At 39.6% G+C, this 18,057-nt stretch overlaps 1 protein-coding gene across 2 annotated transcripts in view; it reads right to left on the bottom strand.

The window, feature by feature from the left end:
• The window catches only part of SKAP2 (src kinase associated phosphoprotein 2), a 120,201-nt gene extending 109,439 nt beyond the window's left edge, over window positions 1-10,762 (bottom strand). The window contains exons 1-2 of one of the 2 annotated variants that reach the window (XM_062622763.1): window positions 10,572-10,762; window positions 67-172 (exon numbers count right to left, since the gene is read on the bottom strand). In XM_062622763.1, the coding sequence (XP_062478747.1) occupies window positions 67-172; window positions 10,572-10,620 (155 nt within the window). In that variant the 5' untranslated portion in view covers window positions 10,621-10,762. The remainder of the gene's footprint in view (window positions 1-66; window positions 173-10,571) is intronic. The other variant, XM_062622764.1, reaches the window with a different exon arrangement.
• Window positions 10,763-18,057: the final 7,295 nt, after the last annotated feature.

Here is an 18,057-nt window from a genome sequence, read left to right as displayed (position 1 = left end):
TATTGAAAGATTGTAAAAACTTTATGTGTGACCTTATAGCATATTAAAGCCTTGAAGCTTACTTACCTTGCCTTAACATTTTTTATCTTCTTAAGAAGAACTTCCCTTTTCTCTTTTGCTTTCTTAGATAAATTTTCTCCTTTTAGCGTTTGAGAAATAAATGTATCAACATCTAAATAAAGAAGAAAAACAAAATACACCTCAAAAAAAGAGAAATACCAATGTAATGAGTTTCTCCTGATACTACTGTGAAAAAAATAAAAAAATTCTTTCCAGACCTACACACAGCATAGTTAACGGACATTTCAGATGTTAAATGAGATACATTTGTTCTCTGATCTACTTATGCTTAGCACAGCAAATCCTATGGTGACATTTGATTCTTGCTCACTTAATTATGCCACATAAGTCCTAATAAATTGCAGTACTATAACAATTACTTTCCATCACCTAAAGTAGAGTATAAAGCTAAAACATGGAAATAGGCTTTATGCATGTATTACTGCCATGTTATTTCAGAAGTGCAAGTTACAAAAATGGCTGAGTGATTCATTATTTCAGCACTAACACCTACCCAGCTATTACTAATATAGGTCACTTAGTGGTTACAGCATTTTCAAATGGCCTCACGTTGCCTCTGAACTCCCTAAATGACTAAAAGTTCATATCAAAAACCTTAATCCTGTAAACAATTATGGTTATTGTGCCTACCTATCAAAGAAGTCAAACTCAAGCATGTACTTGAAGTTAAGCATACCTACACTTGTAGAATCACAAACTAAGGCTCTAATCTGCACTGTAATTTTTAATTCTTATATGGACGATACATTTATATAGTCATGTAAAATCAAAGCATTCCATAAAAGTTACCATGGTTCTTCGTAAATATCCATTCCATAGGATAAAAACAATGCAGTGACTGAGAATTTGGAGGAGTGCAACTTCGCCAGTAGTATGTTTTCTTGATTAACAAAAACAATTGAGAAAAGTAACTGTAAAAGTTTCTTATAGTTACTAATCAATATACAATTATCCTGAAAACTGAAAAGTAGGAATATAACAAAAAAAAACCTGCTTGTTAATTTGGATTTCTCAGATGTATGGGTAACAACTGTTCACTGAATAAATGAAAGCATATGTAAGTAACAAACACCCCTACACAGTGCCTGCCCACTCCCCATACCCAAACAGATACATAGATGTTGGCTCAATCTGTGTAGATGCAAATAGATATGGATAGTACTGTTTTAATCCTGTAACTTTTCCAATCTGATGAGATCTTCCATTTTCATAAATCTAAACTAGCCAATTAAGAACTCAAATATTTGTGAACAAAAGTTCACGTTTTAAAACATTAAATGAATATTCACTGCAGATTTACTAACTGAAAAAATTGACTGCTTTTTTTTTTTCTGAAACAGAAGTTCTGCAGAAATATACCCCACTTTATATTACAAATTGCAAGAAAACAAATTAAGTTACTGTTTGAGAACACTGGCATAGCTATTGCAAAAATGTCATTCTTTATAAATAATTTATGAGATGATTATTTAGATGTTTAGATTGCTGTCTTCACAAAGCATGGCAGATATCTTCTTTTTGGTGTTGGGTTTTTTTTTTTATAAAGTATTTTAGGGTCCTGAAAAATAATATTACTCCCCATAAGACAGAGAAGCTTCCCCATTACATTTTCCAAAGCAGCCCTGAAGTGGCGTGAACAACCACATTCAGTTCTATGGCATTCCTTCTTTAAAAAGACAGAAGGAAAGGCACTTAACATGCGTATTAATGAACCCTGCACACACACCCCCAACAGCCTCTATGCCCTACATCAAGCATCCCTGGAAACATATCTTGCCCTAACCCATAAAAAACTTATACACCTTCATAAATTCCAATTACTAGAATTGCCAATCAAGCAGGCGAACGAGGACCAATGCAGTCCAAAGACCAACCACAAAACCTAGGTCAAAAAAAACAATACTTTTACTACTGAAGGCAAAACCCAAAACCATCAACAGTTTCTCTGTCAGTGAAACCCAACAGGATTTTCCAGTGCAGAACAACCTTTCATTCTGGGAGGTACAGGTGATTTAAATATTTGTTTCTTCAGACTTTTACATGTTTATTTCAAAAATTAGATAGCAGTTTCAAAGTTCCCCCTAGGCAGCAACATGTGAAAGCTTAGAGGAATTAGTCACATTTATAAGTAAGGAACAATGCTTGCACAGTAATCTTCAAACACCAACTAATCACAGAACTTTGCTTCAGAAGTCTTCACCTAAACTCAGTGGGCTTCTTCACTTCTTGGAAAAGCTCAAAATCCAGGTGAGAACTCTGCCATCACAGGTTTTGACTAACTGTCAAAGCTTTTTTCAAATACAAACATTGAGGTAACACAATTACGGAATATGTGGGGAAGAGAAATCAAGTTGATTATCATAAGCAAGAATTTCTACTTCTGACACACACATGATATTCAATAGGATGCTAAAGAAGCAATTTAGTTGAAAAGTACGCTTTACTGTATCATAGATTTTTCTTATCTACTCACAATTACACAGACTGTTATATAGCTTGCTCAAGCCATGTTCTTATCCAGTGTTGTAAATTCATCCTGGATGTGGCAGATGCACAGGAGATGAGTAATTTAATTCCTCTGGACAAGAAGCAAGAAAGTTTAGGATATCTAAGTTGTGATCATCTCTTTACTATCTGTACTTCCAACACTAGGGAAGAGTATGGAAGAAGCAGTCCTGGCTGTCAAGAGAAAGCTTCCAGTGGCTTAACATAAGGGAATGTTTATGCAATTTCTCTTACATTCCATTAAGTGATATACCTTGGAATGATAACAGGACTCAGGACTCAGTATGACAGATACAAGTCATACACAGTGAACTTCAAACAAGCAAAAAAATTTACCTATTTCTCACCACTATTCTAGTCACCTACTTGCTCTTTCTCCAGGATGATCCTCTGCTAGTTTAATGCTATACAGAAAAGGAAAGTGTAAACTACTAGTCACAAGCACTTCAGAGTAGACATGTTTCTTTATGCTTCAGTAGCAGTTGGTCCATTGAGGAATTTAAAAAGGAATAAAAGATAAACTCCAAACAAAACAACTTTGAGTAGATTTCCAACTTAAAAGCACTTTTACTAATTCATTACCACACAACAAACAAAACAAATTATTTCCATAAATTGTTTGTTCTTAACAAAATGAGCACCTATTTAGTATCACACATTGCAGAGACTCAGGTGTTTCCATTGAAAACACTAACATTTCAAAGAGAAATAAATTTTGGAAACCTATTCAACACCTCTTAACATTTTTTAAGCTTCTGTGTTAGACTTCCTGATAGCCTGAACACCCATCTTTGTTGCTCTGATTCTTAAAGCTTGTAATTTTAACTATGCATTAGCCATAGCCCAGAAAAACATGCCTCCAGAAATGAACAATAGCTGCTGATCTGAAAGATCCAATTGATACGATTCACTCACAAATTGCTCTGTCAATACAGGTTACAAACTGACAAAAAAAGGAATTCACACCACAGTCTAGTTCTGTCCGCTTCAACCAGCTCATATAGTTTCAAAGCTTAATTGCTAGTTCATACAACAATCAAAAGCTAAAAGGCCATTTTAATTCTATTTTCAGCTACATTCCTTTTACAAGGAAAAAAAGCTAAGATTTATTTTGCACTTCATTGTTAAAACATTTTGTGGTTCTCGTTACTTCAATGATTATAAACAGACAACACTGCAAGTTTTTCATTGGTCTAAGTCTTTGGCACTATTTCCTTTCATGAAGGCTGAAACTATGCAGATGGGCTTTTTCAAGAACACTGTAAATTTTTAGCCCAAAGCAAGTGCTGTGTTACAGAGAGTTACTCGTAACAAATCACAGCACTTTTGTTGTTTACAGAGTTTAATATCATAATTCGCAGTTAATAAACAAATATACTTAGGACAGAACTACCTCATTTTTGTGTCAGGGTGGGTCAAACACACTCTCATAGAGGCACTCAAAGACTGTTCCCTGGGTCTTCCTTTTTCCCTTCCTCTAACAGATAACCAAAATGTTGTCCATCACACTATCAAAAAGTAGGTCACTTCTTCATCACCTGATGACTTCATACTATTCAAATGACAGAGAACAACCATAAACTGGCAATTAGATAGGTGTATTTCCACTCACATAGCTGAGCTTGAAGGCAGCACCCTGCCCATTACCCAAGGAGAATGCATGCTGCTGTTTTGTGGCTGGACATGCATTCATCATATGACAAGGGACACTTGCGTGGTGTCACCTGCTGGATGCGCTGCCAGTCACACAAGAAGGGAATGGCAGGTCAGCAGAGTAAGTGCTCCAGCCACCAGCCTTCTCTCATCATTCTCCTCCACTTCAAGGCCTGAGAGAGCCAGAAGCTGGCTGCAAGCCAGAGAATTTGGGAAAGCAGACCAAAGAATTTTGGAAGGTAATGCAAGCTAGGCACATTTGTGCACACACACTGTCCAAAGGTGACCGGCATGAAAGAGACTGCATCTTTCAGTTTTACATGGGCTGGCATTAGAAAGCAATTAATTTGATTTCAAAGTTTTCATGCAATTCATTAGTAGGGAACAGGTCTGAAGACAAATTATCAAGCCACATCTGTGACTGCCTGCCCTCCTGAATCAAGAAATACAAAAGAATTTTGCTTCTGCTCTCCCCACATCCTCCCCAGCTACATTTAAAAGTCTCTGTTCAGAGTTTGCTAAACTGTCTTTAAAGAAATGTACATATACAGAAACAGAACACATGATGTAAAACAAAAGTAACTGACACATTTTGTGTCACATTTTGTGAGGTGTCAAAATGTGTCAGTCACTTTGATCAAACCTAACAAGTAGGTGAGCATTCCTTTTTAGCGCAAAGTCCTGAAATGGACCGCCTTTAGAAACTGCTGTACGTTAAATCCCCAAAAGCACGGCTATGTTGCCATATTGCTACACACGAAGTGAGTTTAATGAAAAACATTGAGATTCAATGGTTTCATCTGTGATTTAGAAAGCAGAAATACACACTGACTGCTAAAATTTCTCAAATGAAGCAAATAGATAAGACATCTCTTAAGAAGTTCAAGAAGAAAAATTATAATCAAGGACTACATGCACCTAACCTCACTGGCTGAGGAGCTGAGCATCCTCTCTCTACATTAAAGATGTGAGAAAAGATGAAGCTGTAACATATTAAGCACATCATGAAAAAAACCACACCAGTACAAATCATGATCAAGTTACAAAGTGATTCCAAATGAACTATAATAAAGAATGTTAAGGATTAACCTAAAGATTTACACTGTGTGCCACATTATGCTGCATCTATTGTGGTTTGTTGACATATGATTATGAAAGAAACGTAAACCCAGTCAGATGAGAAAGACAGACTCCACGTTAATTGAAAAAGACAAACTAAGTGAATAATGAGTATATAAAAAATAGCCTGTGCCATTTTTATCACCCGTGTACGACACTTACTCTCAAATTTATCGCAGAGACAATTGAACTATGTTTCAAATCACTGGAGGTTATTTCTTACCAGGAATGCCTCCCTGCATTTTTTCACCTCAATCTTTCTATTTTTATTCCATTACTATTGAAATACATATATATTTCCAAAGCTGTAAATACATGTCAGCTCAGAAAGTGTCTCCGATAGTCACCCTGGTTTATCTTGTAAAGATGGATTCTTCAGCAAGAACCAGCATTCATTAAAGCCTTGGAGTTGCGAAAATGATATTTTGAAGCAAAGATTAAAGTTTTAAACAACAATATCCCTTAAAAATTGAAACAGCCAATGAAGAAGAGCTACACTGTACCCAGGTGGCTTTCTCTACAACAAGAATGTAAGGAGTAAGTCCAGCAACAGCTGACAAGAGGTCACAAAAGGACAGTTCATTTTCTGAGCATCAGGGGTAAATATAACTACTGTAAGGGCCAAAAAATTAAGATGCAAGCAAAATTAAACTCATGCACTGGATCTGCTGTCTTGTATTTTCCCTGCCTTGCCCACTTCTGCATGCCATTTCCAGGATGTAACTGAACAAGTGGGCAAACAATATTAACTGGAAGAAAAAAAAAATAAAGAAATCATGTTGAAAACAAAATGCAATTTGGACAACATGACTCAGCGTTTAAACAAACTCAATAATCTCTTGGTGGAAAAGGTCTCTACCACAAGAACATTGTTTTCTATTTAGTTCTGGGGTTTTGTTTGGTAGAACAAGGAAAATGGATATTGGGACTGGATGTAAGGTTCCATACGAACTCAAGAAAGAGGTTTATGCCATTTTCACAGCAAAAAAAAAATCTTTGTAACTTTTAAAATATGAATACAAAAAATTCAAACTGGAAATACAGCAAAATGTGAAAGGAAAAACGGAATTTTAAAAAAAGTAATAGGACCCTTACTGTAGTCACAGGTATCACAGAGAGAGGGAAGACATAAACAGTAATGTATCTAATGATCATGACATCATCAAGAACTCTTACAAAATAAAGAATTCTTAATTCCAACTAAATCTCCATTACGGGGGGGGGGGGGGGGGGGATATTAAGATTTTTTTTTTCCCAAACAAGGCGACTGAAGCAACCAGTCTATGTTACTGGAAAAATAATATGCCTTTGGGGAAGAAGCAGCCTCCAAAATCCTCCTCAGCTATGGATAAGCCAAAACTTAGAGCATGCATCAAAGAGTAAGGAACAGTAAAAATGAGCAGGCCTCCAACTACTTACATAACAAATAATAATTTGACAAATAAACACCACACAAGTAACATCCTATTTTGCCAAACACCCACAAAATGGTCCTGAACATATAAACATGACAGGGGATACCTTTCCAAAAGAACAGACACAATAGGGCTGCGCTTCCTTCACTAAATTCCCCAAAATTTCAAGCATCATCTAGAAGGTGCAGAGACACAGGTAGGGAAGGAAGAAGTTACCTACACTGCCACACACCTCCCAGGTGTAAAGAGGAAGATAGGATCAACAAAATTACTTTCTCCTCCCACCCAAAGCTCAATCCATGACCAGAGGACCCTGTTTCTGTCTCCAGTGTTTCCTTCCCACCACTTGAACAAGTCAGAGGATGGGATTGTGAAATCTTCACCGTCTTCTGCCATAAGCCTATTGCCACACTGACCTTTCCCTTCAACTTTACAGAAACAGCTTCCTCCTGTTTCCAACTAATGCAGTTAGCCCTGAGCTCAAGCTGTGCTTCTGCCTGGAACATTTCAGTGCCACTGACATGCAACTATAATGACCCTGCCAGCATGTGTGACAGAATTTGTTTTTACGTTACAGATATAATATTGTTTAGGTTCAAAGAAAAGCACTCCCAAGTCAGAAAGTTTCCTGTGCAACTTTAATTCATCCCCTGGTGTGTTTACTCCCATTATCACCATGTTTAACTACAGGAGCACTTAGTATGTTTTCCAGTAGGACCCTTACTTGTTCAGCATAGTGGGTGGACAGTACTCCAACAATAAATCAAGCCTAAGGAGGGATAAGGAAATCCATATGATCACTCCTCCACTTGTTTCAGAAGTTGGAAGTTGTAGGCAAAAAGGCCAAGGAGATGAAGAAGAGCACAATATTTATGAAATTTTGTATATGTCACTGCCTCACTGCTATGTGAATACTGGATTAAAAAAAAAATTGACGCTTCTCACTAGACATTAACTGCATATTCTCAACAGAACCTGATATGAAGAAGTACCCAGCACTTATAATGGCCACTGAATATAGATACCCAACTCACTTTATTTTCTGGAGAAACTAGTACAGTATGGAGACAAGTGAATTTGAATTCTAATTCTGTTCCACCATTGATTAGTTTTTGCAACCCCAGATCACATCTTGTTTATTACACTAATTTTACCGACGGGAAAACAATATTTCCTCATCTCAAAGAGGTGCTGAATCAATACTTGTGAGCCATTAAAATAATACATTAAGAAGCACCCTCGAAGAAAAGCATGCAGAAATTAATAACTACCTACTCACTGCAGTCCTTGTATTGGGTAAGAGTTGCTTAATGAATAGTAAAGATATTACAGAGCTCCCTTCCTTCCTCCATTACCATACATCTTCACTACTTGAATAGCTTGAGCAAAAAGAACCAGGAGACTACATAAATAAAGATTAACAGAACCTAAACATATCAGTAGAATTGCTCATACGGTCTGAATTACTCCAGTTTCTAAATTTCATGCACTTAACTGGTCACCTTAACAAAGAAACAAAAAAAAAGGGGAGGGAGGGACGACGGACGACTATGAGAGGTTAGCAACACACAAACTGTAAAAAGTAATGTCGTATTTTTTTTTTTAAAAAGATTAGTGAATTTTTACATTATATAACCATAATTACCCTTAAATTTAGTTCCCTTTGAGAATTCTGCAAGTCAGAAGTAAAAGTTACAAACGGTTAGTTGTTCCTCACTACCCCATTTCCATCCTGTTGATTTCTGCTTACTCCATAACTAAGCTGCCATAAAATTAACAAGTGTTAAGTTCATTTTGCATTGAGTACCAGACCAAATTTGTGTATGAATGCAAATTAAGTTGAAAATACTACCTTTATAATTGTAAGGATGTATTACATAGCATTTATGCTACCGTAATAACGAAGATTTAAAGATCATAGGTAAATCATCCCATTCTTTGCTTCAGTTCTATAGACAACACTAAAGAAACCACCTCATTTTCTTCCAGAAAAGCTGAAGCCGTACACACAGTACAACCTAGGGGGTTGTACCTAGATACCTAGATATTTAACTTAAGTCATTGATCATAGTGACTCTGAAATAACATACATGCATCCTCCCTGAGGGAAAACAGGTGTTCTCAGTTTCACTTCAAAATACAAACTTTTGTATCACTCTTCCCATGGCAGACTGGATAAAGATGGGGAGAAGAACAAGTTTCAGAAATGAGGCACTATGACAAACAAACAAATCACAGTCTTGAATGATCCCACCTGCATCACACCATCCCCTAAAAAAAACAAATAAATCCTAGAAGCACTTAAAACATTGAAGTGTTTCAAGATCAGCTTCACCTGATCACTGGAAAATAGCTCTGAAATACACACACATTTCCTGTGATCAAAAGCTTCGGAATACAGTAATGTCACAGAAAATACCAGCGTTTTACAAAGGCTGTCTAAGGCTATTTTTACTTTTTTTATTATTATTATTAAGAATCTATGCCATGATAAGAAATCATCGAAAACTTTCTTTGTTTCTGGTGGCTTTTAATGCAGATTTTACTACAGGCGGTATGGTTTGCAAATAATGTACTCACAAATAGCAGCAAAACACTTAAGACAGTTGGCAGAAGTGCTTTAAAGATGAAAAGATGTGGTAAGGGCAGAATGTTTGAAGCACTAACTCTTACAATCAAAGTGTTACAAAAAAGAACAGCCTTCGAAGGTGATGAGCTACTTTACATTCTGGCAGGTGCCCCGTAGTCGAGTAGTCGATTTCAGCGGGAAGATTTTGAAAAGCATTTGGATGACTTAATCAAAGCTACGCAAGTCCCAGTGGCAGAAACAGAAGCTCCCAAAAGAGACTCCCACTTAAATTAAAATTGTTTCAGGCTAGCAAAGCCTTTTATTGCTTTTTCCTCTGGGTATAAGAAATCCCAAACTAGAAATGAACAGTTTATTTTAATGAACAACACAAAATAAATTTCAAAAGTGAAATGTACATGAAAATCACTACCAGTATTTTGAAGTCTCTACTAACGCTATTGCCGATAACCTTTCATGGCGAGCAGTCGTCCGACTCCTATGCTGCAACATACCCGTAAGGACATGAACAGTCAGAGTCACACGTATGTGACCGATATGACAATATGCCAGCAATTCAGTGATATCTTAACTCACTTCCGTACCGCTAGCCTCGGTTGTTTAGCGGGGAAGTCTGCGGGGGTTGGGGGGTGCCGTTAATTCGGGGAAAGGGCCCTGTTGGCACCATAACAGCACGGTGCAACGCAGCCTGAAGGGGAAAATTCCCACGCTCCTTACCCCTGCCCAGAGGCAACGGGCGGCTGAGAACGCCCAGCCGCAGCCCGACGGCCGAGAGACAAGCCAGGAGCGGGACTTCGCTCCTTCCTCATTTCGGGTGCGCCGAGAAGCGGCGGGGAGGGAACCGCAGCCCGGCGCGGAAGGGCGGCCGCCGCCAGAATACAGCGGGAAGAAGTAACCGGGAAAGAGAACTTGACGGGGGGAAGGGAAGCCCCGAACCCACAAAGTGGAAGCGAAGCGCGCTGCGGCGGGGGTACATCTCAAGGGGCTGCTCCCCCCCGCATGTCCCGGCCGCTCCGGCTACCCCGGGCCGTCACAGACCCCGCTGGCCCGACCCCCCCACCGCTGGCCCGTCCCCCCTCTGCCGTCCCTCCTCCCTGCTCACTGCCCGCCCCCCCGGGAAGACCTCCCTCCCTTCTTTCCTTCCTTCCTTCCTTCCTTCTTTCTTCCCTCCTCCTCCTCCTCCTCCCCTCCCAGCCGCCGGCTGGCCGTACCTGCGAGGAGGCTACAGACCTCGTTGGGGATGGCGAGTGCGCCGTGCATGGCGGGGGCAGCCGGGGACACCCCGAGGCAGGACTCGACGGCTCGTCCCAGCCCCGCCAGGGAGGAAGCGGAGGCCCCGCCCCTCGGCCGCAATGACACGGCCGCGAGCCACAGGGGCGGGGCTTTCTGCACCGGGGGTGGAGCTTACCGCAATGGAGGCGGGGTTCAGCCATGCTTTCCCCGCCCTCTGGTTTCGCGCATGCGCAGGAGAAGTTGGCTATTGGATAGGAGTGCCCGGAAGTTGCTCTCTGATTGGTTCATTGGTTGTCCCACCCGATCCTCAGCCCCTTCCCAAGCTGAGCGTTGGTGGTTCCGGCCTCTCCTCACAGCCACGGAGTGGGGCGTAGCCGGATATGAAGAGTGATAAATGTCGGAGCTGGTTTCTCCTAAGTACTTTTCGTGCCTGCATTTGGAGCAGGTGCTGGCTTTAGATCGCTTGATAGCCGGTGGGATGGCGCTGTCCAGGGAACAATGTTCCCTGCCCCTTCCACCTCTTCCCGCCCGCCCTGCTGTCATTGCTAGAGCGTAGGTTTGGGGTAGCAGACCTGGTGTCGTTGTCGGACTCAGGGGTTGGGGTAGCCCACTGCAGCTCAGCCCAGTGCCGCAGCTGTGCGGTGTCCTGGTGTTTGCAGCTGGCAGAATGAAGCCAGAGAACTTGAGGAACTCGCATACACGCGTGAGGCATGCAATGAAATAAGAAACGGAAAGTGAAGCGGTGGGAACTGGCCTGTTGGCCTGGTGTCTGTTAGCGCATATGCGTGGGCAGCGGCAGGAAGAGATGCTGTTTCTAAGCAACGCGGGTGGGCTGTTGGAAGGGACAACTTTGTGGAAGTTTTGCTTATGGAGCACCTTGGATATACTTCTCCCACAGATCCCTATTCGTATGTATTTGGAGCACATCAGTGATGTAATATGTTTAGTGTAGAAATAGTTAAAGTAAACTCTGACCATGTGCCTTCTGTGACCTTGGTGGTTTTGGCTGTATCTATGTTATTGCTGGAGAATAATGTTTATGTTAGAGCTGCAGTTACGTTAGCACATCTGTATGTCATACCACTGTAGAAAAACAGCAAGGAAAAGAAGTTACATTTATGAAATTCCACATTTATACTACTGTAATTATATTAACACTTGTGGCACAGCTGGCTGTACAGCTGCATCAATCAGGTATTAAACAGTTTTTCATTTCTGCTTGATGTAGCTGTGACAGCTGAAGTTTGCAATGTAGGTATGGTGTTAGATTATATTGTTCTCCTGACCTCTCACATCTCTTTTAATTACATGGAACAACTCATTTCAAATACATCTGGGTTTTCAAAGCATTGCAGCTTTATTACCTGGTTTTATGGCCAGCTTGACTGAAACTCAAGCAGTTAACTAACTGACCTGTATAATGTCACCTAATGATTTTTATGTTATCTAATTTCAAAATAAACATGCACATTCGTCTGGGTCCATATGTGTATAAATATATCTTGCCTCTATTTATATAAATACCTACTATCTTCTGGTATGAAAACATTTGATTAATTTTTCTGTGGTTGGTGAGGAGGGCTCTTTGGGCTTACATTAAATTACACATTTCAGATGTGCAGCCTTGGGAAGCTGCCATAAGGAATGGGAAAATGGCTTGTACTTTAGTTTGCTTGCCCTTTTTCAGGTTAATCATAATCCTGCTTTCTAGTGTTCACTTTATGGCTCTATCCATTTCTGTTCCAGAAAAGTGTCACTTGAATTCTGTTGTAGTCTTTGTTTTGCGATCATGTTTCCTGATAATTTATTCCATATGTTTACCATTTGTGTGGGCTTTCACTGAGTTTCAGAACAGAAAATGAGAAGAAATAACTTACCTTTATTATTCCCTTTTCCCGTGTCCCCTCCTCCCCCCTCCCCCCCCCCCCCCCCATATTCTAGTTACTATGGGTTTTTTCTGCTTATATTTTTTTCTTAAAAACCTCCCTGTTGTTGCACTGCAGACCAGCCCATTACACAGTTAGCAAGATTTGTGACCCAGGCCTATTTTAAGCCTTGTTAAGTTCCAGATTTACTCATAGTTCACTAATTTTTAAATCTACTGCTAATAGGAAGCATAATTCAAAACAGACTCCTTCACTGAAACAAGTCTGGCTTCATCACTGTTTCAGCCTGGTTTCTGTGGATTCCAGAGCTTGTGTCTCATCAAAACCAGATACGCTGCCTCGCCTAATCAGGCCCATAGATCAGGGGTTCTTGATGTGTGGGTAGCAACACCACAGGGAACACACAGAAGTTTGTTGTCCTTCTGTGTGGGAAAAGCTACAAAAACCAGGACTTCAGGAGGAATAGCCTACCTGAAGCTGCAGAGAGCCTACAATAATGCAGCTGTAGGAAGAATAAAGTTTCCCATTCAGGAGCAGCATCACCACCGCCTTGCTCCCCTGAAGAAACCCAACATCCAGCATGCTGGGAAATCCAGTGTTTTTCCATGAAACGTTCCACTTTTCTGCAGCCGTGCTTTTAGACTTTAGATTCTAGGAGAAGAAGGAAACAGGACCTACATGCAGCTGCTGCTGGTTCTCTACATGTCCTTTAACAGAAAATTAATTGTATTACCGAGCGTGCTCCTTGCACTGCTTCCTGCACTATTTCACACAAGCTGTGGCAGCCCTGTTGAGGCTACTCTGTGTTCTCATCTGTTCATCCCGTTGGCTGCCTGTCTTTTTTTGACAGATTCAAAACAAAATAGCTAGTCAATAATCAGAATATTTATAATTTTTAATTATTTAATTACATTAAGCAGTAGTTGGCAAAGATTCCTGGCATGCACATATAGCTGTTAAACGGAAGGAGCACAGACTTCCTTTACAGAAGTGCTTTCTTTATGAAGAAGTGCAAAAAGTTCTGGGTTTGAAAAAAAATGGGAAAATTAGGTCATTGAATGACAGCGCTCTACGCACGGCAACTCTTTATGAATTTTGACTGTGGCTGCTGCATTGAAGAAAAGCTGTGGTGACTCTAGCAGTGGAAAAGAGCCTCTGAACCCTTTGTCCTGTGGCAAAACATCATTAATGTTTCCTTAGGATTTGTTATACTGCTCAAATTAAAATGATTTCCTCACAGGCAGAGTTACATTCAGGACATCACAGCAGTTGTTTTGAGAGTAAGTTTACAAATTAGCTTTGAAACATAAAGAAGAGTTAGTACTTCATGTAACAATTCATTAAAATTTTGTGTATCTTCTTCTGTTCAGAATCCGTCTCCGTGAAAGCTTCCTATTTTGCTGTCCTCTTACGGGCATTTTATACAGAAACAAAATCTTTGAAGCATTCAAGTATTGTTTGCACTGTTGGGTTGCACTGGCTGTACTTCATTAGGATGTGAAAACATGGTCTTGCGCTTAGAATTCAGCCCAGGGAATTCAGCCCATCAAACATGAGCTGAACACACTCTTCAATTTATGGGATGCTTTGATGACCACCTAATGGAACTAAAATGTACTCAGTGAGACCGTGAAAGTTTTGAACACTGAGTGCTTGTTCTTTGTTAGTTTGTAAGATGAAAAATTGCTTTTTTCTACACAGTTTGGAGACCTTAGTGTCACTGTTTCATGTTCTGAGTTACATATCTGGTGTACTTTTCTTTGTTAAGGTGACATGCCATTTATAAAAAAGATTGAGAATAGTCCCCTGAATCATTTGCTATGCACCCTATCATGACTACCTGCTCAACCTTCAGAACTATGATTTTTGATGCTGAAGTCTTTGCCTTTCCAAAGATCAAGCAACAGGGGCATAATTCTTCATTTTTGTATTTGAATATGTTCCAGCAGTGTCTAATTTTACCTAACTAAGAATTACCTCTGGAAAGATTGGTGTTTACGTGATCAAAACTACAGGATAATAAGTATATCTCTGAATGATGTTTTCTAAGCATTACATGTTGTGAGAAGGATTTTTGCCTAAGCATTTCTTTTTTACCTGAGCATCCATTAGTTTGTATAAGATTGTGAATTATCCAATATTTTATTAGACCAAAAAAAAATATAATGTATCTCACCAAGTTCAGTGTCTTGTTTAAAATAATTCTTATTAAAAAAACTTAGATAAAGGCTTCAGAATTTCTCTAAGATCCTGTTCTGAGTTGATTTTCCAGCTGGATTGATTCAAATGGAACATCCTGAAAGTTAGTTTTGGCACAGGTGTGAGATTTCAGTGGACATTTTGTCTCGCTAAAGCCTATGAAAGCAAGCCAAAGGTAACTCCCCAAGTATCACAGAAGATGACCTCTGCTGCTCACCATGCAAATAGTTCCAACAAAGTGTGGAGACTGGATGAATAGGAGTCGTGAGGTTTCAGCTCAAACTAAATCTGTTTGTTCCTGTTTGTATCCAGCCCTTTGTTCTTAGACATCTTAAATCAAATACTAAAGGAATAAAGACTCCTCCTCTCCCCATTTCTCCTCTTCAAGATGTATGGAGATGCTCTGATGGGTGTTCTGCAGCTGAGCATAGTTTTGGGAAGGAATAGGGGAGGGAAGCTCTGTTTGACTAAAGTTAGATTTTGTATAAACCTTTCATTATCCCCTATATAACCTCAATATCTAATTATGATTTTGGAGCAATGAAGAGTGGGTAAACATGCATAAACACCCTGTTGCATTTTCTCCATGTCCTGGGTTCACCAGCAGCACTGCTACTAGCAGTAGTACTCATAGTAGCAGTCATAGCAGTAGTACTCCAGAAGTAAAAACAAAACATCGTTCTTCGAAAGGTAGATGAAATAACAATAAAATCTAGATAACCTCTAATCTAGATTTAGTATTCTTTCTAATTCTCTTAGCCTGTTGTTAACTGTGATATAATGCATTGAGCCACATTTGAAACGAATTATACCATAGGAAATGAGATTAATGAAGAATACCTTTCTGTGCATTTCTGCATGAAGATCCTGTATTCTTTTCTTATTGCAATAATATCACTTCAATCCTGTGTGCCACAAGACACCCACTGTCATCTGAGCCACAGCCCTCTTTTTTTCCCTCCACGCCTCTTATTGTGTCAGTGAGAAGGGGGGCAGCATTTTCAGTGGCCAATTTGGAGGGATTGCTGTGCTGTTTGACCTTTCAGCACACTTCTGCTGGTTGACCAGCTTGCACGCTGAACAGAATAAGTACTCGCTGAGCCTGGATGGCAGTCCTCTCTGCTGTGGTGTCATTAGCCTGGTTGTCTGTCTGTCCTTCATCCAGCACCTGCTGTTCAAGAACTTTTTAAGAAGGTAGTATCTGAAGACTACAGCTACCAGATACAATAATCAGATTTCAGGGAAAAATCAATAGGTGGATAGGTTTCCTTGAGTAATCCAGCAAAATTGTTACTTTGAAGTCTTAGAGGTAAATGTGACAATAATTAGCAGAAGCCTCGAGGCGCAGCCAGTTTGTGTGCCTGTATGCTAGTCATGTGTTTTGTGAGCAGCAGAGTAATTCCCTTTTTCAAGCTCCGTCATCTGTACATTGTAGAAGCAGCAGCAACAGTAGATTTGAGGGGAAAAGGAGGTTTCTAAAGTTGCAAAACTTTTCTCCCTAATGCTACATTTTCCTTCACAAGGAAAATAAAACAGCTTTGGTTTTCACTTTGGTTTAAAGTAGAACTGAATCAAAATCAGGATAAAATATAAATAAATCTTTTGCAATAAGCTACAGAGTACTGGCTCAATGCCTCCAAATTGCCAGTCTTTTAACTGAAACAAAGACAAAGAACTTCCTAAACAAATGGCAGTTCTCAAAGAGACACATTGGAAACCTCCACTAAACATTAGTGAAGTGGTAAGCTAAGAGTTAAAAAAGTTAAATGGAACTGCTGTGTTATTTTTAAAAAGTCAAAGTGCACTTCAGAAGAGTGCTTCCATCAGCCTGAAAAATGAATATATGACAAATTATGGTCTAGGTAACAAGAAGGGTTAAATGTTACATCATATGCATAGGCATTAGCTTTCCACCTTTCTTTTTAAAACAGCTCAAAAGGATTTTTATCTTAATGTGCTTAACTCAGTGTTTTTCATTGCAGCATTTTTAGCTTTTTTATTACTACTTTTTGCTACCCATATGTGATTGCCACAAACAGCAACAAATCCAAAAAGTGTCATAAAATTTCAAATGAAATAGCTGTTCTTGTTGTCTGAATTCAACATTGTTTCTGGGAAACACAGATGAAAATCTTCTTCAGGCTCATATAGAAAGGGGTGGTGCAAATGAGGCAGATGTATAGGCTCATTTCTTGCCATGCAAACTCATTTTCTCTACAAGAGGAACATCATCAATTACCTTGTTTGAAGTGATACATAGATATGTAAAATATCACGCCAAATAAGAAGCATTTGATGTCTCCACTAGAAATTGCATTTGATGACATTTTATTAAAGTGCTCAACTGATAAACTTCACCTCGATGGATTTAGTTTAAGCTGTGAACTAATATTTTGTGAAATAAAGAACCTTGAAAAACTCCTAATGCTAATACACTTTATTTATAAAGTGTCTTCTGGGATATCACATGGTTTACAGTGAAACTACTTAATTAATAAAATAGCTTTTCTCAGCAAGTATTTCTACAATAATGTCCATAAACTACAGTGTGCCTGCCTAAAAGTATTCCAAGACAATCATGGCAATATGCTAAAGGGGGCAAGCAGACCCCAAGCCAATATTGTCTCACTTTTTTTTTTTCCCTCTTCTTAATTTAATAAAAAGCTCTGAACACAGAGACTGATGGGTTTTCAAGTTCTGAATGATGGGCTTTCAATTGATCCTGGTACTTTATAGCTCCAGACACTTGGGGAGCTAAGCACCTTACAAACCCAACCAAACCAGAAATCTTACAGGGTAAAGAGTAGTTATTATCACCAGGCTGTGGAAGCAGCACCCAGGAGAAGAACTGGCTTTGCCAGCATGACAGGGGAAGTATGCAGCAGCATGTGGAAATCAGCCAAATCACAGAAATCCCAAACAAGTACATCCACTGCTGGGTCATAGCACCCTTCCAGCAAGCCACTGTAAAATCCTTTGGCTGTCACCAGCTCATCAGATCATTTGACTCCTATCCTTCCTATGAAAGGTGTTATGTATAGACTTCTTATAACCCTTCGGTCCCTCAGGATCCTTCAGTCTCTGCATTCTAGGACTACCTGACATTCCCACCAGGCACAGTGCAGTCCTGCTAGCTTGGCAGAGCTACTCTATCACTAGTTTTGTTGCTTCATATCTGTCCCAGGAGTGAGCCTGATGCCAACATAATCAATGCTATTAACAGCTAAAATGCTAAGAAAAGTTAGAAGACTGATACACTATATTTCATTTAAGAAATCAAAGCACGCAATGTAAGACTCCTTCCACATGATTGTGTTTGTGTTCAGAGACATCTGTATGAATCTTCCCACATGTATGGATCTTCCCACATTTCCTGGCT

Source organism: Pezoporus occidentalis, unplaced genomic scaffold, assembly GCF_034315485.1.
Source record: "Pezoporus occidentalis ecotype Australia unplaced genomic scaffold, CSIRO_AGI_Poc_V1 ctg246, whole genome shotgun sequence".
Classification (NCBI taxonomy): domain Eukaryota; kingdom Metazoa; phylum Chordata; class Aves; order Psittaciformes; family Psittacidae; genus Pezoporus; species Pezoporus occidentalis.
This window is presented reverse-complemented; position numbering and strand designations above follow the sequence as displayed.